Source organism: Carcharodon carcharias, chromosome 4 (assembly GCF_017639515.1).
Source record: "Carcharodon carcharias isolate sCarCar2 chromosome 4, sCarCar2.pri, whole genome shotgun sequence".
Taxonomy (NCBI): Eukaryota; Metazoa; Chordata; class Chondrichthyes; order Lamniformes; family Lamnidae; genus Carcharodon; species Carcharodon carcharias.
The window spans coordinates 34304273-34331289 of record NC_054470.1 but is presented as its reverse complement, the minus strand read 5'-3'; the positions used below and the strand labels follow the sequence as shown (position 1 = coordinate 34331289).

The window sequence follows — 27017 nt, the reverse complement described above, 5'->3', positions numbered from 1 at the left end:
TAGATGTAGGCATGTGACTTCTTAGAAAAGGCATGCTGTTCACAGCCCAAGGTGAACTTATACCTTTTATAAAAAAAAAAATCCAGGTCAGCTCCCAAGTGTCCAAATAATGCAATGTTCATCCAATTTTAAAAGAAAATATAGTTCTTGAAGATATAATCTAATACCTGAAACAGGAGTTGGGGTGTAAGGTGTGCATGCCACTAAAATTGAGGGGAATCATGTCAGGCCAGCTCCCTGATCCTGTCAGTCAGCTGGGGTATTTTAGTAACAAGAGGACAAGAAGCAGACAGCCAATTTTCATTTAACAAAAATGTCCAATTATGGGCCATTTTAGGGTGCCGTTAACATTTTGCCAGATAAGTGGAGCCAGCCTCCCATTGGCAGCCCCATGGGGGAGGATGATTTTATAAAGCAAATAAGGGGCCATGGGCAGGAAAGGCAGCCCTTGCGACCCCAACATAATACCTGGAGTGTTTTCCCTTCGAGCACCTGGCCCTGTATTTTTCAAAAAGATTTTTTGTTTGTACCTTCTGTAGTCTGCAGAGCTCCTACCAGCCTCCGCAGCGACCACCAGTCCTGGTGGCGCTGCTGAGGTGCCAGCCCTCTGATTGGGCCAGTAGCTCTTTGGCGTGGGCTGCCACCCTTAATAGGCCAGCAGCCTTGGTGGCAGCCACTAAATTGACTGCCACTGGTAAGATTCATAGGGAAGCCCTGCCAGCCACCCATGCATACCAACGACACACAATTCCTTCCAATGTTGTGTCGTCTGCTCAATTGTTAAAATTCAGGCGATTGACTCTGTTTCTCTCTCCACCGATGCTACCTGACGTGCTATTTCCAACATTTTCTACTATTTCAGATTTCCAGCAACTGCAATAAGTTGCTTTTGTATTAACATTTCCTCCTGTACTCAGTCCTGACCTATTCTCTTTCTTCCCTTTTCATTCTCCACCGCACCATACATATTGCAGCACAAATAGGTATTCTACCTATAACCACCAATCCAGTTCTCCATGCAATATTCAGCTGCTTTTCAGATTCCATTGAACCATAGAAAAGTTACTGTGCAGTAAGAAACCATTCAGCCCATCATCTCTGCACAAGCCAAAAAGAGAAAAAAGAAACTAGCCACTCATTTTAATCCCACTTTCTAGCACCTGGTCTGTAGCCTTGCAGGTTACAGCACTTCACATGCAGATCCAGGCACCTTTCAAATGAGTTGTGATTCAGCCTCAACTACCAATTTAGACAGTGAATTTCAGATACCCACCACCCTCTGGGTGAACAGGTTTTTTTCTCATGTCCCCTCTAATCCTTCTGCCAATCACCATAAATCTATGATAAAAGCAAAAAACTACGCATGCTGGAAATCCAAAACAAAAACAAAAATACCTGGAAAAACTCAGCAGGTCTGGCAGCATCTGCGGAGAGGAACACAGTTAACGTTTCGAGTCCGAATGACCCTTCAACAGAACTAAGTAAAAAATAGAAAAGAGGTGAAATTATAAGCTGATTTAAGGGGGTGGGGGAGGTAGAGCAGGATAAAGGGTCAGTGATAGGTGGAGATAACCAAAAGATATCACAGACAAAAGGACAAAGAGGTGTTGAAGATGGTGATATTATCTGAGGAATGTGCTAATCAAGGGTAGAAAGCAGGACAAGCAAGGTACTGATAGAAACAAAAAAACTGCGGATGCTGGAAATCCAAAACAAAAACAGAATTACCTGGAAAAACTCAGCAGGTCTGGCAGCATCGGCGGAGAAGAAAAGAGTTGACGTTTCGAGTCCTCATGACCCTTGATAGCCCTAGTGGAGGTGGGGTGGGGTGAAGGAATCAAAAAAGGCTAAAAGGTAGAGATAAAACATGGATGGTAATACATTTAAAAATAATTGAAATAGGTGGGAAAAGAAAAATCTATATAAATTATTGGAAAAAAAAGTGGGGGAGGGGGGGAAATCGGAAAGGGGGTGGGGATGGAGGAGAGAGTTCATGATCAAAAATTGTTGAACTCAATATTCAATTCGGAAGGCTATAAATAAAGTGCCTAGTCGGAAGATGAGGTGCTGTTCCCCCAGTTTGCGTGGAGCTTCACTGGAACATTGCAGCAAGCCAAGGACGGACATGTGGGCATGAGAGCAGGGTGGTGTTGAAATGACAAGCAACAGGGAGGTCTGGGTCATGCGTGCGGACCGACCGAAGGTGTTCTGCAAAGCGGTCAACCATTCTGTGTTTGGTCTCTCCAATGTAGAGGAAGCCACATTGGGAGCTATGAATGCGGTAGACTAAGTTGAGGGAAGTGCAAGTGAAATGCTGCTTCATTTGAAAGGAGTGTTTGGGCCCTAGGACAGTGAGGAGAGGGGAAGTAAAGGGGCAGGTGTTACACCTTCTACGGTTGCATGGGAAGGTGCGGTGGGAGGGGGCTGAGGTGTAGGTGTTGATGGAGGAGTGGACCAGGGTGTCCTGGAGGGAACGAACCCTGCGGGAGGCCGCCAGGGGTGTGAAGGGAAGATGTGTTTGGTGGTGGCATCATGTTGGAGTAGGCGAAAATGGCAGAGGATGATCCTTTGAATGCGGAGGCTGGTGGGGTGATAAGTGAGGACAGGGGGACCCTATCATGTTTTTGGGAGGGTGAAGGAGGTGTGAGGGCGGATGCGCGGGAGATGGGCCGGACACGGTTGAGGGCCCTGTCAACCACCGTGGGTGGGAAACCTCAGTTAATGAAGAAGGAGGACATGTCAGAGGAACTGTTTTTGATAGTGGCATCATCAGAACAGATGCGATGGAGGCACCTTAAATCTATGCCCCCTGGTAGTTGACCCCTCAGCTAGGGGAAACAAGTCTTTCCTGTCTATCCAACTAGGCCCCTGATAATTTTGTACACCTCAATTAGGTTACCTCTTAGCCTCCTCTATTCTAAGGAAAACAACTGTAGCCTATCCAATCTCCCCTCATAGCTGCAATCTTCAAGCCCTGGCAACATTCCTGTAAATTTCCTCTGCACTCTCTCCAGAGCAATTATGTCCTTCCTGTAATGTGGTAACGAGAACTGTACACAAAATTCCAGCTGTGGCCAAACCAGTGTTTTATACAGTTCCATCATTACATTCCCATTTTTGTGTTCAGTACCTTGCCCAGTAAAAGAAAGTATTCCATACGCTTTCTTTACCACCTTGTCCACCTGTCCTGCCATCTTCAAGCACTTGTGGACTTGCACTCCAAGGTCTCTCACTTCCTCAACCCCTCAATAACTTCCTGTTTATTGAGTATTCCCTTGCTTTGTTTGCACCTCCCCCCCGCCCCCGCAAATGCATTACCTCACACTTTTCCAGATCGAATTCCATTTGTCACTTTTCCGCCCACTCAACCAAACCATTGATATCATTCTGGAGTTGACAACTATCCCCTTCATTATCAATTACGTGGCCAATTTTTGTGTCATCTGCAAATTTCTCAATCATGCCTCCCACATTAAAGTCTAATTATTAATATATACAACAAGCAGCAAGGGTGCCAAGTGGAACACCACTGGAAACAGTTTTCCATTTGCAAAAACATCCATCAACCATTACCATTTGTTTCCTGTCACTGAGCTAATTTTGGATCCAACCTGTCACCTTCCCCTGTATCCCACGGGATCTCACTTTTCTGACCAGTGTGGCATGTGGGACTTTGTCAAATGCTCCACATCATCTCTGCTTCTTGGAATATTAAAGACCCAAATTATGCATCTCTTTGCAGCCCACTTTAATCTCATCTCCAAAAAGAGTTATTGCTGAGAGCCTGTCCTCCAAATTCGGTGTAAGGATCATCCTGTGCTGTTCTCTGAATGCATTCCACAGTAGCTGAGGACTTCCTCACAGCTGTGATGTAACTGCTGGCAGTGTGGTGGAAATTATATACGTTAGCCATACAAAAACAGAATTACCTGGAAAAACTCAGCAGGTCTGGCAGCATCGGTGGAGAAGAGTTGACGTTTCGAGTCCTCATGACCCTTCGACAGAACTTGAGTTCGAGTCCAAGAAAGAGTTGAAATATAAGCTGGTTTAAGGTGTGTGTGTGGGGGGCGGAGAGAGAGAGAGAGAGAAGTGGAGGGGGGGTGTGGTTGTAGGGACAAACAAGCAGTAATAGAAGCAGATCATCAAAAGATGTCAACAACAATAGAACAAAAGAACACATAGGTGTTAAAGTTGGTGATATTATCTAAACGAATGTGCTAATTAAGAATGGATGGTAGGGCACTCAAGGTATAGCTCTATTGGGGATGGGGAGAGCATAAAATATTTTAAAATAATGGAAATAGGTGGGAAAAGAAAAATCTATACAATTTATTGGAAAAAAAAGGAAGGGGGAAACAGAAAGGGGGTGGGGATGGGGGAGGGAGCTCACGACCTAAAGTTGTTGAATTCAATATTCAGTCCGGAAGGCTGTAAAGTGCCTAGTCGGAAGATGAGGTGTTGTTCCTCCAGTTTGCGTTGGGCTTCACTGGAACAATGCAGCAAGCCAAGGACAGACATGTGGGCAAGACAGCAGGGCGGAGTGTTCAAATGGCAAGCGACAGGGAGGTTTGGGTCATTCTTGCGGACAGACCGCAGGTGTTCTGCAAAGCGGTCAACCAGTTTATGTTTGGTCTCTCCAATGTAGAGGAGACCACATTGGGAGCAACGAATGCAGTAAACTAAGTTGGGGGAAATGCAAGTGAAATGCTGCTTCACTTGAAAGGAGTGTTTGGGCCCTTGGCCATACGTCTGGCAAAGCAGGAGCAGCTACAAAGAAATTCCCGGCAAATGCATTTTTGAATTGTGTTCAAAATTATATACGATGTTCTGTATGAGGCCGCAGCAGGGTACTGGGTTACAAGAACTTGTGATCACAAACTACATAAATGACCAGTTCCTCTGTTTTGGTGGTGAAGGCGGAGGTATAAATGTTGGAATGGACACTGGAATGCTCCTCTTTGTGTAGCACCATTAAAAAAAACTTACATTTATATAGCACTTTTAATGACCACTGGATTCTCAGCACTTTATACCCAACAAAGTACTTTTGAAGTATAGTCACTATTGTAGTGTAGGAAACACAGCTGCTAATTTGTGCAAGGCGAACTCCCATAAATAGCAATGTGATAACTAAATAATCTGTATTTGTGATGTTGATTGAGGAATAAATATTGGTCAGGGGATTGAGGATAACTCCCCTGCCAGGGATGAGGAACTTCTAACGTTTGGCGGAGTTACGACATTAGTGTCTTGAAAATCCATTTTAAATATATGCTTCGACCATCAGGGCGAGTCTAATGAATGAGGCATTAAAAAGAAATCACAACTCTGCTGTCAGCCCGTGAGAGCGGGAACACCTCCATGAATTTCTCATCATCTGGGTCCTTCCTGAGTATAGTTGGTGCCTTGACAATTGTTATTTTCATCTTGGGCACTGAATATTGGAATCATTTTAATTTTCCTAGTCTGATGCTTTTCGTAGTTTGGACACCATTAATGCTTATGGTCGTGAGAATCTGCCTGTTCCCTTTGGACCTTACTGTGTAATTTGTATTTTCTGTTCTGATGATCGTACTGAATGTTAATGTTTCTATGAGAGCCGTGCTGGCCTGCAAAAAGAACAGTTGCTATTTACTATTCAGCTCCTGCCACTTCAGATCAGTAGCATGATTCTCAGAGTACGTGCCATTGCTGTTTGCCATTCCTTCTGTCAGCTGTGAGATGTTTAGAATTGTTGACAGCATTATATTATTTGATTTGCCCATGTATCTCATTTCCTATTCATCCTAATTTGCATGCCATTCCAGTTTGCTACACAAGATGCAGTTTGGTAATCTTAAATCCGTGTAAATGAGGTAGCCTAAATAACATAACTGCACTCTTATCAGCATTATCACAACACACACAGTTTTGTTGTATTTAAAAATATCTCAATTAATTTGTCCTATTTAATATACAAACAATAACAACATTTTCAAGAAAAACATATCCAGACAACAAAGCAGTTGCTTTTGATTTTTCTCCTGAAACTTCTTTCTGACTTCCAAGGGTAATTGAGTGAATTCAATATTTTAATCCAATTTACAAACTATGACCACATGCATTCCACAAGCCACTCATCTATATTCCCAGCAGCATTTTTCACATGGTATTTAGTCACCTGTGTTTTTACTCTTATTGTTGACAATCTTTGTCCTTACAGTTTATCAAAAAGGTTGACACAGCATCAAATACTTAGTGAGTGAAGCTGTTTGCTAATTTTGTAGTCAAATTTGCAATTTTTTTGATACTCTTCATCTACATCATCAATGCATTTTATGATTTTTGAAAAGATCTAAAATTGTGTCATCTCAATCTTGGTGCAATAAAGAAATTTCAGTTCTGCAGAACTAAAGATGAAGGAGAAAAACTGCACATCTCTGACGAGCACTTTTTTCTACATTATAGACATAGTTGCAAACTCTCGAATGGCATGATGGATGAGTTGCACCTAGGATCTGATGAGAAGCAAAACCAAACCAGCCTGAGCAGTGTTTGTAAAACATTGGCACGGAAAGATATGAGTTTTTAAGGTCACGTTCTATTATTAATATGTACTTCATGCTGTAACCGAATGCTGAATCACTTTGATGATTTCATACAATTGCATTAGTCCAGTCTTGATGGTAGTGGGAGGTAAACAAGGGTAAAACTAATGTATCTACCCATTTAAATTTGAATAATTCCACCCATTTGAAGTGGCCTGGAAGCATTTGCATTCACTATAGTTTTCCTCTCGTTTCAGGGTTCAGTGCATCCAAGTCTGGTGCCTTGCCCTCAACAATTTACATTCCTCACAGCTTGCCCTGATTTTCCCTTCTTAGTGGAAAGGACAAACAATTATGATGACTTTACAACGAGATAGTTGGTAGTTTAAGACTAAAAATATTAGTGGCTGAAATTTTCTACAATGTTACAGCTAACATCATGTAGAATGGTTGTGCTGAGTGAGAGAGTTGGCTTTCATGCACTACTGGTATCAAAACAAATTTAAAAAGTTATATTTTTTATTCTGGTCACAGTATTAACACAGTACAGCAGCACATACAAAGCATTGCTGTTGATGTGCCTACAGCTCTGAATTTTACATAGTCCCTTTCTCATATTTTGGAACACAGCCACAGCTAGAGTAAAATATTTCAAGTCTTGAACTTCAGCTCATTATGCAAACTGCATCCACAGCCATTATCTCCACTGGAGTTAGATTAATTTGACGACTGGAAAGTATTTGTGAACAGAAAAATCGAATTCTGGAGGAACCTGAAATTAAATAAAAATTATCAAGCATTTCAAAAGCAGATTTAAATTGTACAAGAGTCTAACGATGCATGCAGATCAAGTTTACATTTTCTGCATTACATATCTCCAGAATATATATTAAAAAGCTATTTAAAAGCCTTGCATCTGACAGCCCATTCCTGTTAATGCGTAGGATTGCTTTGCATACTTGTATTTACTTACCAATCAACGATTTCAACTTTTTTTTCTCCCACCCCATGCAACCTGCCAGCCATCAGGCCTCTCAAATGAACCTACTGTCCCATTCTTGACACATCTGCCTGAACCTTTCACTGCATCAATCTGCTGCTTCTGTCAACTTACTATTTGTCTTCAGTCCTTGCATACTGTCCAACTGCCACCACCATCTTAAAATTTGTACCTGAAACTGCAAGGCTGTGAAATATAGCCATCCTATTTAAAATAAATAATTTGGAGTCCTAAAATTTGATTATAAACATGTATGGATCTTAATCCTTCTGCCTCAGTACTCTTTGTATATGCAGAATAAAGCAGCAGAAAAGTTATGAATGTTTACAATTAAACCAAAATATGTTCTTGAAAGATAAGAGCCTAAATGTTGTTTTGAGGACAACCTAGCAGCAAGGTGCTCCAGTAGTGATCAGAAAACAGGTACGCAGATTTTTAAACACTCATTGCTGGGATGTGAGGTACATCGTTATGGGTTGAGATAGTTACCTCACCATCTATAAACCATACAAATTTAAAAAACGCCAACTGCAAGTATGAATTTTAGAACAAACATTTGGCTCCAATGGCTATTCCCTATTATTACATTGGTATGTGAACAGTTAGATATCTCACTATATATCAATAGACCCAAGGAAATTGTTAAGCATTTGAATATCTGACATACTATATTAGATGAATACACATTTGTCTCAACTCCTAAGTTGTTGGATCTTTACTGAAATACAGAACTGTCCAGACTTTCAGCAAGGTTGCCTCATTTCACAAGTGATCCTTGACACAACCATTTCAACCTTGGGAAGTATTATAGCTCAGCCTGGTCCTATCCTTACCCAATATCTACACAAAATTCAAGTAGAAGTCAATGTATAGTGACCTGGAGCAGCAGCCCTGAGTGTCTTCCCCTCCCCACTCCAGGGGTGCTGAGATGAATTGTGTTGCTGCTCTGAATAAGAACAGCTAGCTCAGCAGGGAAGAGATATCCAGGTTTAATAGTTGAGCTGGTCACGAGGTAAAATCATTGAGCCATGACTGATTTAAACACAATTTTCAATTTTCACCATCTTGAGAGTTGTTTCCTTTTAAAGCATTACAGGAACATAGTATGATTTTTTAGCTGAATTAATGCATTACAGTCACACTATACTGAAGGATGTATTGCTGGAAGTAACTGGGGAGGACAAAAGAGGGATTTAGCAGTGCAGTAATTCGATACACTAAGGTCAACCTAATTCTCAAATCAGCTGTCTGCCTCTCTGGAATGGGTAGCCAATATGCCTTGCTGCCCCCTGCTGGGAAACTTTGGTAATGGGACAGCGACAGGGATACGTCCCGATGTGGCTTCCTGATATTTTATCAACTCCTGTCTCTGTTCTTGCCATCCAGCAGATTGTGTCTCCTTGTCCACATGGTCTGCATCTGGCTAACAACTACTAATGTCACAATGAACAATTTTGACACAAAACTTCACCATGAGGTGACAGTGGATGTAATGTTAACCAAGGTATCCAAAAATTAGTAATGCAAATGTAGTCACAACTACATGTAAAAAAAACTTAATACCTGCCTAATGCCAGTCGATAAAGATTATAGTATCATAGAAAGATTATGGCACAGAAAGAGGCCATTCAGCCCATGAAGTCTGCGCCAGCTGAAAAATGAGCCACCCAGCCAAATCCCAATTTCCAGCATTTGGTCCACAGCCTGCAGGTTATGACACTTGAGGTGCATATCCAGGCACCTTTTAAACAGGTTGAGGGTTTCTGCCTCTACTACCCTCTCAGGCAGTGACTTCCAGAACCTACTGGTCGAAAAAAAAAATCCTCATCTCCACTCTAATCTTTCTATCACTCACTTAAAATCTATGCCCTATAGTCACTGAACTCGCTACTAAATAGGCTCTTCCCATCCACTTTATCCAGGCCCCTCATAATTTTATACATCTCAATTAATTGTTCTTTAGCCTCTTCTGTTTCAAGGAGAAGAACCCCAGCCTATCTAATTTTTCAGTGCTGGCAACATCCTCATAAATCTCCTTTGTAACCTCTCTGAAGTACTTACATCCTTTCTGTACTGAGGTGACCAGAACTGCACACACAACTCAAGTTGTGCCTTAACTAATGTTTTATATAGTTCCAGCATAACCTCCCTGCTCTTATATTCTATGCCTCAGCTAATAAATGAAAGGATTCCACATGCCTTCTTAATGACCTTATCAAGCAGTTCTGCTACCTTCAGGGATCTGTGGACATTCACTCCAAGGTCTCTCATTTCCTCTACACCTCTCATTATCCTCCCATCTCCCATTTATTATTATAACCCTTTGCCTTGTGTCCCAGTTACAGGAAGGAAAAAAATCTATATATATCTACATCAGCCTGGCTACTTTGTAAAATTAATATTTTGATTTTTAAAAATGGACAAGGCTTTACCCTGACTAGCCATGACTCATACCAGAGGAATTTCTAATTTTCAGACAAACAGCAGAGACTCATTATCTTTATAAAGGCGCTAATGCACCCGCACAGGAACTGCACAAAGCCTCTTTACATTTCTAAAAAGGAATTCTAGCCACCGGAGACCATGTGTCTGCAAAGGACAAAAGGGACACTGACTCCTCCATTAAACACCTCAAGATTCCTGACCTGGGAAAATACATCCTTTGACCAAGAACCAGAAGAAGTGGGAGGCATGTCACATGACCTCTCCCAAGCTGCTAGAGCCTGTAATACTGCCATTGCAGTGTGGAACTGAACCCAAGCAGTCTACCATTTTACCATCCAACAGGTAGCAGCAGAAAGAGCTCTGTCCAGGTCTATGGTCTGGCCCTCATCTACACTGTGAATTACTGGAACATTGGAACCTCTGTATCTGTGCCTTCAAGACTGATTCATCTCGACATGCCTTCTGCCATCATGGAAGTCATTGCTTCTTGAAAGTCAGAACACCCTACAACAGTTTCGGCCTGCTAACCTCTGAAGGAATACACCACTGGACTTTTGATTTTGGATTCACATGAAACCATAACTCTTATTTTTATTGTGGTCTTGCCCTGTACCCCTTTCTTTCCCTCATGACTCTTTTATTGTACGAGTGCAACAAGGGGCGGAAGTTGTGAAACCCCTTTCCTGCATTTTGTGTGTGTGAATAAACCAGCCCTCTTATTTTACGTTACCTTGAGTTTGCTGTGGGGTTATTAATAGAGGATTGGATCACTCCAAACTGGAGGGTTGGGGAAAATATGCCACCATTTATAAAGGGGGCAATCAAAAACACTTTTCTATAGTGAGGTAGTAAGAAGAGAAATCAGAGCTGTTTAAATTAATCACCCCTCCAGTCTGTAACACTTGTTTGACTTCCCCAAATGCATCATCTCACACCTCCCTGGGTTGAATTCCATTTGCCACTTTTCTGTGCACCTGACCAGTCTTTTGATATCTTCCTGCAGTCTACAGCAACCCTCCTTGCTATCAACCGTGTGGCCAATTTTTATGTCATTTGCAAATCTCATGCCCATGTACGTCCAAATCATTAATATATACCATGAAAAGCAGTGGACCTAGTACTGAGCTCTGCGGATCCCACTGTCAGTCCTCCACATTATTTATTCTACCAGATTGAGATATATATGAGGAAGCTCAATACACTGATGCCGGTGTCACGATCAGGGAACTAGCAGAGGGATTATGTCCAGCCACACTAGCCAGAACTTAGTATCCTCACATATAATAGGCCAACATTATGAGGCTAGTCACACACCTATAACATTGCATAGTCGTGGCCATCTAGCAGATATTTCAGGAGTCATCAAGGGCAAACTAAGTCTATTGCTCTTGTCATGACTCACTGGGGATAGTGCTGTAGTATCAAGCCCCACTGTTCCCCGAGCCGTCACAAATGTGACAAGTTTAATCAGACCACCAAACTGCCCCAATTCTACCTAACAGTTTAATTTAGGTTAAAAGAATATGAGCACCAGGTTTGTAAACTTAACAAGTAAATAACTGTGTATTAAACAAATTGTCTGTTACCAGTGGCAAAAGAAAGAAATATGAACTGCTAACTTTTAATTCTACCCCTTCTAAAACTCTGATACACAAACACCCACATGCACACACACATAAGACACACAAAACATGGATTTTAAGGGTGAGATAAAGCAGTTCAATAGCATCAATCCGGAGTTCAGGATTAGATGGGTTGACTTTGATTGCTTTCTTCCAAATTTCTTGCAGGTTGTTGTGGCTGACACGAGGTGGTCCCCCAGCACTTACAGTCTGTGGTTCTCTGGTTGAAACTTCCTTTTAATGTCTCTACTGGTGATTTTTCCCCTTTTCTTCATGACTGGGCTTTCTCAAAGGAAGTAGGATACAGCAACATGAGGAATAGCCAACTGGCTACTATGGCAGGATTACTGGAGTCTTACAAAACACAGGAGAGAGAGGTTTCAGGTCTTTCCTCTTTTCAGGATAGCAGCTGACCTACTGCACACAGAACCTGGCCACTTGGTCAGGAGCCAATTAAAACACTGTCACTAGGCAGTTCCCTCTTAAACCAGGTCCCCTTTCCAGCACCATTCTGTCCAACCTGGCACACGCTGTTCCAGGAGATAGCAACATTGTAGATTTTCTTCTTCCTGCTCTAGTGAACATCTCTTTTAAACTGAAGCCATGGTAGCTTTTAAAACCACAGTCCAAGAAAAAATAAAAATATGTTATTTACACTCTGCATCATACAGGTGGAGAGTGGGGACTAATATAGGGGTAATATTTAGCCATAAACCCTATCACGACTTAACACTGAAAGCCAGCACGAAAGGCTAAGGTCCCCGACGATTACTTAAACTGCAACCCACACCCAAACCTCACAGTCATTACATGGAGGCCATTGAAAAGTGCACTTGTTTGAAATGATTCCAAGGCGGCTTCAGTTAAAAATCTATAACATCCACAGAGAAGAGACTTCAGTACAGCAGCATCAGGATAATAAAAAAACTTCCCAAAATCTATACTCATGAGGCCACATGATATAATCCTGTGCCATATGTCTTATATATGCATTGTCCAATCACTATGTCCATATAGCAATTGGCTTTATTCATCTTACTTCTGTGGACATAAAGGCAACTGACTGAGCTGAGATTATACAAGACACCATAGACCTGAGGGACATGACAGGAGATACTTGAGGTGGTGGGGGCCATCGGTTACACTTGGATTACCTCAGAAAATTGCATCACATGGAAAAGCCATTCACTACCTGTGACTTTGAATTGGAACAGCAAAATATATTTACACATGTGCACAGTATATATAGTGAGCGAACATCTGTGCCACCATTGTGGTCTCTCTACTTAATTTTCCCAACCCTACCACTACATCTGGATGCATCCCTGACAGTTTTAGAGGTGGAGGCAGCCTGCTGACTGCTATGCCCTGTTATCTGTTATGATCTTGACATGCGTCCTTTGGAGGCTCAAGGTCTGGAGGGCCTCGGTCTATTAAGGATCTCCTGCTCTGGGTCAGGTGCACGCTCCTCTGCTTGATCTGTTGGAGTGGATGGAGTCACAGAGGAGATTTGGAGTGGTTGGACACTGTTGGAGTGTCCTATGCGGAGGCCTCCTGGGTGAGATCCCAATGGACTGCCTGATGGCCAAATGAGAGTGTGAGCTGATGCTCCTCCTCCCTGTGGGTACCCGAGGGCACCTCCCTGACTTGAGGTGAAGGGGCACCTGGAGAGAGATCAAGGTGCCCCGTCCCCCTCTCGTCTAGCCACTGACGAATCTCACTCACGGCTACAGTGATGGTGTGTAGGTCCGAGCACATATCTGGTAGAAACTGAATGTTCTGCTGGACCAGGGTCTCTACTGCGGCTGCCAGCCTTCCAAAGGTGACCTCAATGCACTTGCATGTCAGTGCCACGGCATCAGACCGAACGTGGATGGACTCCTCCAACCTTTGTTTTAACCTGGTGATGGCGTCTGATAACTTTGCCTGCTGTTCCCCTGCCTGTCTTTGCAGCTCCAACACTTTTTTTGAGGGCCGATTCCAGAGGCTCATCATCGAGCTCGACTCAGTAGGGGCTTGGCCTCCAGTGGTCCTCTGAATGTCAGAGAACTTGGTTGTCACTGACCCCGCCTTCTGTAGACCCAAAGCAGCCCGCTTGATTGGCACCACATCCACAAACATTCATTCCCTCCACCACCAATGCACAGTAGCAGCAGTGTGTACCATCTACAAGATGCACAGCAGGAATTCACTAAGGCTCTTTCATCAGCACCTTCCAAACCCACAACCATTACCATCTAGAAGGACAAGGGCAGCAGATAGATGGGAACACCACCACCTAGAAGTTCCCCCCTCCAAGTCACTCACCATCCTGACTTAGAAATATATCACCATTCATTCACTGCCACTGGGTCAAAATCCTGGAACTCCCTTCCTAACAGCACTATGAGTGTACCTACACCACATGGACTGCAGCGGTTCAAGAAGGCAGCTCACCACCCCTTCTCAAGGGCAACTAGGGATGGGCAATAAATGCTGGCCTAGCCAGCGAAGCCCACATCCCGTAAAATGAATTTAAAAAATAAAAAAAAATTCTGTGCTGTGCTCACCAGATGGTGATCTCAAGCTTGCTCTAGAACTAAGTCCCATTCAGGTGTGTGTCTCTGCGTTGGTGGAGGGTGTAGGTGAATGCAGTGACAGGTCTTCTTTAGTTGCTTCCTCAGGATCCTTACCTGAGGTGCCCTGAGTGCTGGGACAGATGGGCTGGCTGGCGGTGTCCCTCTGCCTTTTCTTGCTGATGGCTGTAATAGAGAGGAGATAATTAGTGATTGACTAGACAGTCACCTACGTTAAAGAGCACTCACAGTTATTGTTTGTGCGTGGCTGAGGACTACTGCATGGTTCCTCACTAGCTTGTTGGGAGATGCTGATCTCACCTTCAGCACAGGAACGGTCCTTGTCCTCACCAGCCAGCTCTGCCAACTATTCTTTGTAAGGGGAAAGTGGTCTCAACTACGATATCCCCGCTCCAGTCTGGGATCTCTCTCTTTTGTTGTGGACAATCAATAGAGTGTGAGCACAACAGATGAAAGGCAGATCATAAGCATGCATGTCTGCTGTGTGTGCTGAGCAGTCCCCAGCAAGGGCTGAAGACGTGACTTGTGCAGGACATTACAAAAGATGATGATATTGAAGTGTCTGTGAGACAATTATTGGTGATGTCCCTTCTGCTGGTAGTGTGTGCGATCCCCGTGGACTAAAACTCTTATAATGCCCAATGGTCTTATGAGAGTGTGAGTTTGGAGTGAGGAGAAGGTCAACTTGCCCTGGCGAAGTGTGCGATCATTCATCCTCTTCCTGTATTGCAACACGGTCCTCTTCTGAGGTCCACAGATGCTGACCTCCCTGGCGGCCTCCTCCCAAACCAGAATAGTGAAGTTGGTGGACCTCCTGCTGACATCTCTGGGATAAAGGACTCTTGCTGGTCCTGGGCTGCCTGAAAGAAACTCTTCAAGGAGCTGTTGCTGAACTTTGGGGCAGATGGTTTGGATCTTTTAGATTGCTTTCTGGCTGAGATGGTCAGCCCACACCTGTCCTGCAGAGAGTGAATGGGTGGGTGCTGTTTAAATATGGCACCCTGGACCTTTGGACCCATGAGGTAAAGGTGGGGCGGGCAAATCCCAGTCCGGCCCACCACGAGATTCAATCAGATGCACGTTGATGCATAAATAATGACCTGAAAAGCAGACAATCTGGCACAAGAACCCGCCCAGCAGGAATCATGCTGACTTTCCCCACTTGCCAATGCACTTTGTCTCCAGAACAGAAAATTCCACCTATGTGTCCAGACAATGCACCCTTTTCTGAATATATGAACCCAGCCTTGAAATCCATGCAATGAGTGTATTTACCCACAAGTTACCCACTAAACACTCTAGCAAAAAAAAAAAGTTAGGGCTAGTGCATTTAATTGCTAGTGAATTTTTAACGGTGCAATATGTCATAATTATTATCAAACAACTGATCTGGCACTGAAACTTTAATTTTACAAGATTGGAATCTCTTTCTTTCAAAACTAAATTTAATAGTGGAGGTGCAAAAAATATATTTTTTTCCATCTCTTACCTCTCTTGATCCCAACTTTCTTTATTTTGCTTTCTGTACATGATTTTACAATGAATTAAATTAATTTACACTTCCTGGTTTAGACCACATGTCTGTGAGAATTCTTCAATCTGACTGGTTGCTTACCCTACTCACATATGCCACTGATCCCCTGAAGAGGGTGCTGCACTAGAAAAGATCTCTAGCAATCATAAGGTGTTACTCAAAAACCTGCAAAAAGTCTGAGCAGCTGCCAGTTTCATGGAGATGCAGTGAGCACTGTTCCATCACTGCTGACCACAAAATCTGGACAAATGAAATTGTTTTCCCTAGAGAACAATGTATTCATATCTTGCTTGATGCATAGCTGAGCACCTAAGTAATGTTTCCAGTGATAGTCTGGTGCGAATCTGCTACACAAAAATTAACAGGATATTTGTAAATTTGATGGCCACTGCTGGTATTGCGGAGGGAAGTACTAGTCCAGATTACTACATTTCATATAACTCAGTCAGGTTTTTCTTGTAAAGCAAAACTTTCACAGGAACAGCTCTTTGGACAAATGCACATGTGACAATAGAGTGTGACATAGGGATACCAGTGTGTGGGAAATGCTACAGAATGCTGCCTGACCTTCTACAACATCACACCTTCTTCCAAAAGGCAATGATGCAGAGAATTCCCAATGGGAAACCCATGGGAACTGAAAGAAATGGCAGCCCTCAAGCAAATAGTTAGTAAAAAGTTATTTGGCTCCAGAAAAGAAAATCTTGAAAAATCAAAAACAACTAGTACACACATTAGCTCTTTCAATGCTCTTTTGCCTTCTTCAAAGTCTAACAATCTTTAATTCAGATTTTGTATGGACAATGCAAGGAAATCATAAATGGCAAAAAAGGAGCTCATTATGTCACATTCGCTTAATTTACGTGGAACTGCTCAGAAACTGGTGGTCGCTGCCTGAATTTGTAGAAAATGAGATGGGCCTAAGTGGCTGAAGAGTTGGCATCACACTTTTCCAGCCTATTTTCTGGTAGCTGTCAGATAGGGTGCAGACAAACAAGTAACTTTGGTTATGGTAGCTTTCCATGCCATGAGACAATGGTTTGTGCCTTGGTGGTCAACTCTGTGTTAAACATCACCTGGCATGGCTCAAGAGACCCACACTATTGGAAAATCTAGGCTTAAATCTTGGAAAGCTATTCAACTTAAGGAACATCAAGCAGAGACTAATACTACTTGCATGTGGAACTTCCAGTAGTATTTGTTCAACGATCAGAAACAGGGCCCTAACTGATCTATACCTAGCTCAGGGGTGCTGTGGCCAATTGTTACTACTTCCACTTTTGTCCCTATTTATGTTAGGCAACACAGCACAGACCAGGGATCAAAGTTAGAACTTGCCTGGGTGATGATGCTGCTTGAAGTTAAAAAGGGTTATTAATACAAAATAATGTTGCTTCCTGTATTTACAGTAGTTGAATGTGACAGTATTTCTCAAGGTCTAATACTTACCTTGGACTCTTTCTTGTGTCCTCCTGCGAGCAGCTTCATCACCACAATATTAGGTTTTGCAACCTTCAAAATTCTATTTACCTGAAAAACAAGTTGCATGTCACAGGGGAAAAAGTCACATACAGTCTGGAAAAAGGTGTAATTAACTTGCACAACCCAATAAAAGGGGTGTGTGGCCTATTGAGCATTTGTGTGCATTGAATAGCATATTCTATAAGACAAATACAAAGTAACTACTTTGCTTCTGCTTATTATACCAGCTATGAAAATACTCTATGCTCACAGATGAAACCAAAGTAAGCTACTCAAATAGAAGAGGATGTACATTTAGGGCTCAATAAATCCATCACACAAAATATAAAACTGCCATATCGGTTTCCTCAAAGCAACAATACAAAAGATAAATATTGAAAATATATTCTACAGTAAAGTGCACTGTACCTCATTGTCTGGATTTGGGATGTTTTCCAGTATCATCTTAGCCTGTTGGAAGTGCTTACTAGCAGCTAAATAAAGGTCAGAAGATTGAGGAGGGGGAGTGTACTTGTTGAGGTCGGACATTTCCTATTTGACAACAAAATTTAAAAATACTTCAAAACGAATACTGTTGAGAAATGTAATTTTTTGTTAATGGACAGCTTAAATAACACAAAATATCAAATGTAGGAAGGAGCATCATCAACCTCTAACAAACAAAAAACGGGTTCAACTTTAGAAAAACCCTTCTTTTTTCAGCAAAATGTTAACCAGCCTCTTTTCTCTTTTCAGATGCACAAAAGCCTACTGTGCATTTCTAGAATTTTTTGTTTTTATGACAAATTTCCAACAATTGGGTCAGAATGTTCCAGCCTCCTCCTCCACCACCACCCCCTCTCCACCAGCCCCCCTCCTCCTCCACCACCACATCCCCCCCACCCACCCCAGCCAGTTCCCCCACAGCGGGGTCAGCAAGCCATTGAAATCTCCGTTCACATTGGCAGGACCGGAAGATCCCGTTGGCATGAGGAGGTGGAAAATTCTGGCCTTGAACTTTTGATTTTCCACAAGGTGGTCAACCTTGAAGCAGGATTTTTCAAAATGCTTTCTTCGAATTAAAGTCACTTGTAATAAACATTTTACCTTTCAGTAATCAATTAGGCAACTCACATATAGAGGCCAATTTCTCTATATGCATCCGACTGTAAAACATCACTTTAAAAAAAGTAAAAAATCTTCTGTGGCATTGCTCACAGGGAGTCTGAAGATAGGCTTAAATGTGGTGGCAGTTATAATGAGAAATGAGACAAGTGTGATGGTTGCACCAGTGCATACTTGCACCAACTGCATACTTGAAGCAAGACATTCAAAGCCTTACAAGTTGTTTCGTGATGTTACTAACAGTAAATTAGAAGGTAGTTCAACAACTTCAAATGTTAACTCTGTTTGTCTCTCCACAGATGCTGCCTGACTTACTGAGTATTTCTATCAATTTCTGGTTTTACTTAAGTCGAAAGATAGGGTGAGGATGAAGTGAATGTGGAGGGTAGGTTAGTAAGACAAAAATTTGAGGTTCTGGGATTGAGGGAGATTACAGGGATATGGAGGGGCAAGGCCACGGAGTAATTTGAAAAGGTTGAGAATATTAAAATCAAGGCACTGCTTGAACAGGAGCTAATGTAGGTCAGCGAGCATCAGGGTGATGGTTGAATGAGATTTGGTGTGAGTAAAGAAACTGGCAAAGTTTTGGAAGACCTCAAGTTTACCGTAAGTAGAATGTGGGAGATCAGCCAGGAGTTCATTGGAATAGTCAAGTCTAAAAACACCAAAGGCACAAATGAGAGTTTCTGCAGCAGATGATATGAAGTGGGACAAAGTCAGGTGATGTGGAAACAGGCGGTCTTAGTGATGGTGCATATATGCGGTCAGAAACTCATCTTGGGGTCAAATATGACACCAAGGTTGCAAGCAGTCTCCCTTAGTCTCAGACAGTTGCCAGGGAGAGGGATGCAATCTGTGGCTAGGGAACAGAGTTGGGAATGGGGGCCATAGACAATGGAGTAAAAACAGAAAATACTGGAAATAATCAGCAGGGCGGGCATCTCGAGAGAGAAACAGAGTTGGTGTTTCAGGTTGATGATCTTCCATCAGAGCTCTTTGGTACCATAGATAATGGCTTCAACCTTATTAATATTTATGAGGGAGAAATTTCTGCTCATCCGGTACTGGATAGTGTTTTCAGATGATATCTCCAAGGGACAGCATGTGGATGGGATAGATCCTTGGGGGACACCAGAGGTAACATTGTGGGAGCAGGAAGATGATTCTCTGGCTATGATTATAAGTGAAAATGGAACCAGGTGTGTGCAGTCCCATCTAGCTGGACAACAGTGGAGAGGTATTGGAGGAAGATGATGTGGTCAACTGTATCAAAGGCTGCAGACAGGTCAATAAGAACTGGGAGGGATTGTTTACCTTTGTCACTGTCATATAGGATGCCACCTGCACTTCGGTGAGAACCATTTTGGTACTTTGAATCCCTCCAATCAGATTTCTGCCCCTGTTAATCGTGGAGTGCTGGGAAAGATGGGTACGGATTTGGGTGGAATGAAAATGTTCAAGGACTTGAAAGGAAAGGGAATTGGAAAAGGAGTGGTAGTTTGCAAGGGCGGTGGTGTCAAGGGTTGGTTTTTGAGAGGGCTTGATAGCGGTAGCTTTAAAGGGGAGGGGGACACCCCCTGGAAACAGAGAACTGTTAACAGTATCAGATAACACGAGAACCAAGAGGGGAAGCTGGGTGGACAGAAGTTTAGTGGTGGACAAGATGAACTTAGAGCATGAGGGGAAATAGGGGAAAAGCTAGAGGAAGCAGGGAGTTCAGGGCCAAAGCAGGGGATAGCATTAAAAGGAAGTTTGGCCCTGTGGAAGGGATTGAAGCAGCAGGTCTTGATCTTAGTGACAATAAAGACAGGGGAGAGGGGTTTAAGAAGATGGTTCATAGTAAAGAGTAGAAGCCGGGAGTTATCTTTGCATTCCAGGAAGATCCCGGAATAGTGAACAGTTTCAGCAGATGAGAGTTGGACCCAATGTTTTGTGATCCAGCCAGTTATTGTTTTGGATGGCTATATCAGTTATCTGCCATATCTTTTCAAGTCCACATCCCTCAGAATTAACACAGCAGAGATAAGGGGGAGCGTGAGGCGAAAGAGTACGACTGCATCAACAATGGAGGTGAGGGTGCAGTTGAGCAAATCAGTAGTAGCAAGAATATTGTGGTGAATGAAGGCCAAAGGCTAGATTACTGGAATTTTGAAAGTGCAGTTTAAGTGACTTGGTGTTGGGGGTGGGGGGGGGGGGGGGGGGGGAGAGAGAGAGAGAGAGAGAGAGAGAGAGAGAGAGAGAGAGTGAGACAGAGTTCTTTCCAGGAGCAGATACAGGAGGAAGTTGGGTTGGAGTTTGGATGGATGATGTGGGTGCAAAGTGATACAAGGAAGTGATCAGAAATGGTGTTATCTGTGATTGATATGATAGGAATAGCATGACAAAGGGTGGTCCTGCATATGGGTTAGGGAGTTTACATGTAAGAGGGCTTTAGGTAGGGTAAGGGGGCAGTGCACTCAGAGGAGAGAGAGCATGATGAGTTGAGATGGAGACTGAAATCACCAAAGATGAAAAGTTGTTTGGTGCAGAGGCTGAGGGAGGAGAGCATTGAAGATATGTTATGAAAAAATGTTATGGTACTTAGGAGGGCAGTAGAGAATAATTTTGAATGAGAGGCAAGAGGGTGGAAACAAGGTGAGGAGCTCAAATGAAGGAGAGAGTATCAGAGGAGTGAGGGCTAAGGCATCACATTGTCACTGCAACAGTCTCGGTTTGGCAAGTGGTTAAAGATATATGTAGGCCAGGAGGCTTTAATTCAGGGTAAGGAGTCATCACGCCATAACCAGATATCTGTTAAGACCATGGTGTTGACGCAATCATCCCCAATGAGCTGTGGATAGCAAGGTCCTTGATCACAAGTGAATGAGCATTCTGAAATGACTTAAGTACAGGGGTATTGAGAGATAATTTCTGTTGGAGTTCACAGTGTCAGCAATGGGAAGGGTGTGTTGGATGCGAAGGAGATTGGCAAAATAAGTTCCAATGCTGACACATTGGTCAAGAAGTTCGGTGAGAGAGTCAGATGGGCCAATTGGTGTTGCTGCTCATAATGAGCCAGCACTGAGTACCTCAATTAGCTCTTTGGCGGATGTTAAGGGAGGCACAGAGAAAAGCTGTAGACTGAAGAGGGAATCAAGCCTGGGTTGGTGACAAGAGAGCAAGAAGGTCAAGGTGTACTGAAGGATGACCACCAAATAAAAACATTTTGCTCATGTAGCATTGTCTTCACAATCAAAAGGCTAATTGATTATGTAATACTTTAGCAGTGAAGTACTCTTGCTACTCACCTTAAATTGTAGGTAATGCACGGGTGGTGGAGTAAGAACGCTGTTGAATGGCGCAAATCTATGCTCATATCGAACCTGTTCACTATCCAGTTCAAATTTTGGCTTTCTCACTTTTCCATCCATGTCAAAAGCTATCATAGTCTGTACCACACAAAAAAGGGGGAAATGTACTTTTAAGCAAGTATAATTTGATAGAAAGTAATCGTTAAAATTCTGAATGAACATAACCATCCTTTTGAAATCTCAGGAAAGCAATGAATCAAATTATTTGTATTAAATGTAATCAATGTTTTTGCATAACCAGATTTTTATACTCTCTGGAAAGCAATGAATCAAATTACATTTGTACGAAATATAATAAATATTTTTGTGTGTTAGTGGATTTCCCATGCTTAGTGAACAGGAGGATACACAGATTTAGAGCTCCAGGGTGTAACACAGAGTGCACATTATCATGGCCATTGATTTATGGTGACTGACAAAGTCAAATTCTGCTTCACTATATTGTATTTTGGGATTTTAGCCAGTGCTTTACAGAAAGACTGTACATTATTACAAGTAAACTTTAAATGAATGGTTATGATAATTAATTCTTCCATTACCTGTATATTTCATATTTAACTCACTTTTTCTCCTCCTCTGTTTAGCTCAATGGATCTGCCCTCACTTAGGTTCCACTCTTATCGCATCCATTTGGAGACAGAGCATCTCCAGCCATGGCTTCTCTACTTGAATCGCACCATTATCTTCGGAGTCTACCCTTCAATGCTTCATCCTCTACATGTGCCCCTCTGGCAAAATCATTTGCAGATAACAGGTTGAGTTTCCAATACACCCTACTCTGCCTCTCCAACGCCCTCTCAACAGTTCCATTGCCTTTCTGTTTTCAGATTGCTTGTCTAACAATTTCCTCTAGCTAAACAATGGGAAAACTAACTTTATTGCTTTTGTCCTCCTACTGCAAACTCCCTACTCATGGCACTGATTCCACCTGCCCTCAGGCTGAACCGGACTAACAATCAGTGTCCTAAATTCAACCCTCAGGTGATCCAATATCTTTCCAATAAGAAAAATAACCTACCTCTGCAACATTGCCTGCTTATGCACCTACGTCTACCCATCTGCTGCTGAAACCCTCACCCATACATTTGAGACCTAGAGGCTTTGAATATTCCAATGGTCTCCTGGCCAAAAATCTGCTGCCCATATGTTTTCCTGCACCAAAACATGCTCATCTGTTGCCCTGGTTCTCAGTGACCCACATTAGTTCCTGCTGCACGAATCCTCAAGTTTAAACTTCTCATCCTTATGTTTGAATCATTTCACAGCCTTGCTTTGCCCCATCTTTGTAACCTTCTTCAACTCTACAAAAGCCACAAATGCTCCTTTCCTCCAATTCTGGCATCTTGTGCATGCTCCCTCCCTTTACCCACCACTGATAGGCATGCCTTTAGCTGCCTAGGCCTCATGGTTTGAAATTCCTTCCCTATCTTTCCACTTGTCAACTCCCTCTTTTACTATAAGACCCTCCTTTAAACCCACTGTATATGGCTTATCAACCATTTTCTTAACATTATGCTTTTGTGAAATGCTTTGGGGTGATTTTCTATATTACAGGTAATATATCAGTGCTGGTTATTGTTGAAGACCTAGGCCCGGATTTTCATTGAGTTGTGCAGACATGGGAACCCTTTAAATATGGTGGGCGGGTCCGATTCCAGGATTCTTGCCCCACATTCCCATTTCTGGCAATTTTCACCAGATAGCCAGCTCCGTTGCAGGGTTGGACAGCTTAAACCCCCTGAAATTTTGATGGAGTCTGGCCTCTTCCATAAGAATATGTGGTTCACGGCCTCTCAGAGGAGTCATGAACCACAGTCCCAAATGTGGAAAAAAAGTCACCTTCTCCTGGAATTCTTTCATTGACAGGCTTTGAAATACACAAATAAAATCTGTTCTTTCAGTTTCATTAGTTAAATGCTATATTGTAAGCTAGATATCTTTTTACAGCGGTGATTGATTGAAGGGGTCTGTCCTGAAAAGTTAAGTTGACCATTATATTGATCAGCAAAGCATAAGTGTTGGGATCTAAAAGAGTACTTTCCTATTGGAAAAAGTGGTATTATGCATTCAAAACCAAAGAAAATACTGCTTGCGAACTCCACTGTCATGACCTGAATTAATTAAAAGTCTATAGTGCTTTAAAATTTGAAAAAAAAAACTAGTCCAGAGAAAAAAAAGGACACCTCCTCCTGGACTACTTTGATTGACAGACCATCTGATTTTTGCAGTTTCAATATACTTCATTGTTCCCATTTGTAATGGTGTGCTTTGATACCTGGGATCACTATGAATGCTTAGCTGAATTTCAAAAGCTACAGATCCACTTATCTCACTGGGGGGCTTTGGGTTTTAAGAGGTTATTAAAGGATTATCTGCCTTTGATGTGCTAAGTGAATAAATGCTTGTTTTTACAACAGATTAATCATCTGAAGGGATTTAACTTTTCTGAATGGCTTTAGTGTTTTTTTTTGCAGTATAAAGTGTGCTTAAGCGAGAAACTCTATTAGATTGCTAGAAGTTATTTTTACATGCCCATTTTAAAGACATGGTTCCATGGAGATACTTACTGAGTGGCCATTCAAGATACATGGGGTCATAGGGATTGAGGGGGCATGGGGGTGGTATGAGGGGTTAGGGTTTGTAGGCCTGACGTTCATCATTACAAATGGGCTGATGTCCCAGGTAACGGAGGTGGGAATTCCAACCTGTCGGCTTGACTATCCACCTGCCTCCATTGCCGCCTCAGGTCTGCCTCCGGAGGCGGCAAGCTTGATTCTATCCCGCCCCTGGATTTCCAAAATTCAATTCATCTCAAGAAAATCCCCTCAAATAAACTTTCTAGTAAACAAGGAATAAAACATATATTTTACAATTACATGATTAAATCTGCTTTACATTTTTTCTACAGTGCCAAAACTGTTTGCTAAATAGCTGTTTAGACATTCTCCTGAGTAAAAATTAAACACTGCCAATAGTTTCAATGTGAAAGACTACCTGAACTTAGTGCTAAAACTTCTTCAAGCAGTTTTCAAGTTATTTTCAAAAAGCATTGCAATGTCACAGTAGGCAATATTTGGAAACGTAGCATAGGAACCAACTGATGCATGCTATGAAATTGTGCAAAGCGCACATGCTCAGATTGCACAGATGTGCTTTGTAATCCCCTTCAACAGTTTTGGTGAAAAAATCCAGTCAATATCCAGGTGCTGAGGCCTTTCTAAGTTCTAAGTTCCTCCTTCTCTATACCCCCTGCACTACCTGTTACTATTGGGTGGTACTAGTATCCTCCACTGTGAAAACTGAGGCAAAATATTGATTAAGCATCTCTGCCATTTCTGCTTTCCTCACTATTAACTCCCCAGTCTCATCTTCCAAGGGACCAACATTCACTTTAGCTACTCTCTTTCCCTTAATATACTTGAAGAAGCTTTTGCTATCAGTTTTTACATTTTGCGCTAGTTTTCTTTCATAGTTTTCTAATCTTCCAGCCTGCCACTGACCTTTGCAATTTGGTATGCCTTAGTTTTTGCCTTTATGTTATCTTTAACTTCCTTGCTTAGCCATGGATGCTTTATCCCCCTCTTACCATCTTTCTTCCTCTTTGGAATATATTTTACTTGGCAGGAATTAAATATCTTCTTAAATGTCTGCCACTGTTCATCAACTGTCCTACCTTGTAGTCTTCCTGCCCAGTCCGCTAGGGCCAAATCTGCCCTCATGCCTATGTAGTTACCTTTGTTTAACTCCAGAACACTAGTGTGGGACTCAAGTTTCTCGCTCTCAAACTGAACTTGAAATTCTAGCATGCTATGATCACTTTTCCCTAGAGGATTCTTTACTATGACATCATTAATTAATCCCATCTCATTACACAAAACTAAAGCCAGAATAGCCTGTTCCCTGGTTAGTTCCACAACATATTGTTCCAAGAAACAATCTCTAATACGCTCTATGAACTCTCCCTCGAGGGTACCCTTGCCAATTTGATTAGTCCAGACTATATACATATTAAAATCACCCACGATCATTGCCATGCCTTTCTTACATGCTCCCAGTATTTCCTGGTTTATACTGTGCCCTACTGTTGAACTAATGTTTGGGGACCTATAGATTACTCCCACCAGGGAATTCTTTCCCTTGCTATTTCTTATTTCTACCTAGACTGACTCTACATCTTGCTCTCCAGTGCTTATATCATTCCTCATTATAGCATTGATCTCTTCCTTTACTAACAGAGCTACACCTGCTTTTCCTTCCAGCCTATCCTTCCGAAACACTGAGTACCCTTGGATATTCAACTCCCAAACCTATTCTCCTTGTAACCACGTCTCAGTAATCGCCACCAAATCATACCTATTTATCTCTATTTGTGCTGTTAACTCATTAGTTTTATTCCATATGCTATGTGCATTCAAATATAAAGCCTTTAAGTTTGCCCTGTTGTCAATTTTCCCTACTCTTATATGACACTTTGGTGCAATATGGCGTTCACACACTCTGTCCCTTCCTTTCACTTTTTGGTAACAATCAGCCTCATCACTAACCTGTACTCTTACCCTCTCCTTAAACTTTGATTTTTTATATTTCCATGCAACTGAACCCTCCCCCCCACTATTTGTATATAAAATTTAAAACTTTATTATAAATGACAACTACCAAGAAAAAACGGCAATTAAGAACAAGTGATTTGGCAAGTTCACCCTCTCCTTTGTTTGATTTGCATATATTTCTGATAGTTCATTCAAGATTGGTTCTTTTTATATAAGTCCTTAGTTTTACACTGTTGCTTTTCTAGCTTTTTTTTTTGCTTTCGACTCATATGTTCCTTAACTCTTCAGTTGTGATTTGCTGCTGTCTTACTATTAGCCAATCAACAAAGAGTGACAGAAAAAATGATGGACAGGAGTGTTAGTTTTATAGGAACTGTGTATGTAGACAAGACTGGATATATTATGGATACTGTACATCAGCAGATTTAATGAATATAAAAGCCTAACATTAAACTTAATGTTGGATACAAAGCCATAACTGGAAAAACAACCTGTAACTATAATTGAAACTCAGACCTTTGCTTTTGAGATATCACTGGACGTTGATACCTCAGAATTAGCTACCAAATGCTCCCATCTGTATGTTGGGAGTATACATGCTAAATGGAGGGTAACATACTGTTAAAAACAGAACACAGTTCTCCATTCTAAATTTGTCTTAGTTAATTACACCCTAATGTTCAAATGTAGCACTGTCTTGGTGCTGCAACAAACTTATTTAGTTAGGGAACAGAACAAATCATGCTCTGACATTTAATTAATTAGGTAAGTAACATAATGCTGATTAATTTTATTCTTTGAGGTGTTGTGTTGCATCAATTTGGAAC

General features: G+C 42.1%; 1 protein-coding gene across 2 annotated transcripts in view; it reads right to left on the bottom strand.

Annotated features, from left to right (window-relative positions):
* Positions 1-7028: 7028 nt before the first annotated feature.
* The window catches only part of naa35 (N-alpha-acetyltransferase 35, NatC auxiliary subunit), an 84787-nt gene continuing 64798 nt past the window's right edge, over positions 7029-27017 (bottom strand). For both annotated transcript variants that reach the window (XM_041185730.1, XM_041185731.1), the window contains 4 exons: positions 21578-21718; positions 17595-17717; positions 17154-17234; positions 7029-7299 (listed from right to left, as the gene is read on the bottom strand). In XM_041185730.1, coding sequence (XP_041041664.1) covers positions 7240-7299; positions 17154-17234; positions 17595-17717; positions 21578-21718 — 405 coding nt within the window. In that variant the 3' untranslated portion in view covers positions 7029-7239. The remainder of the gene's footprint in view (positions 7300-17153; positions 17235-17594; positions 17718-21577; positions 21719-27017) is intronic.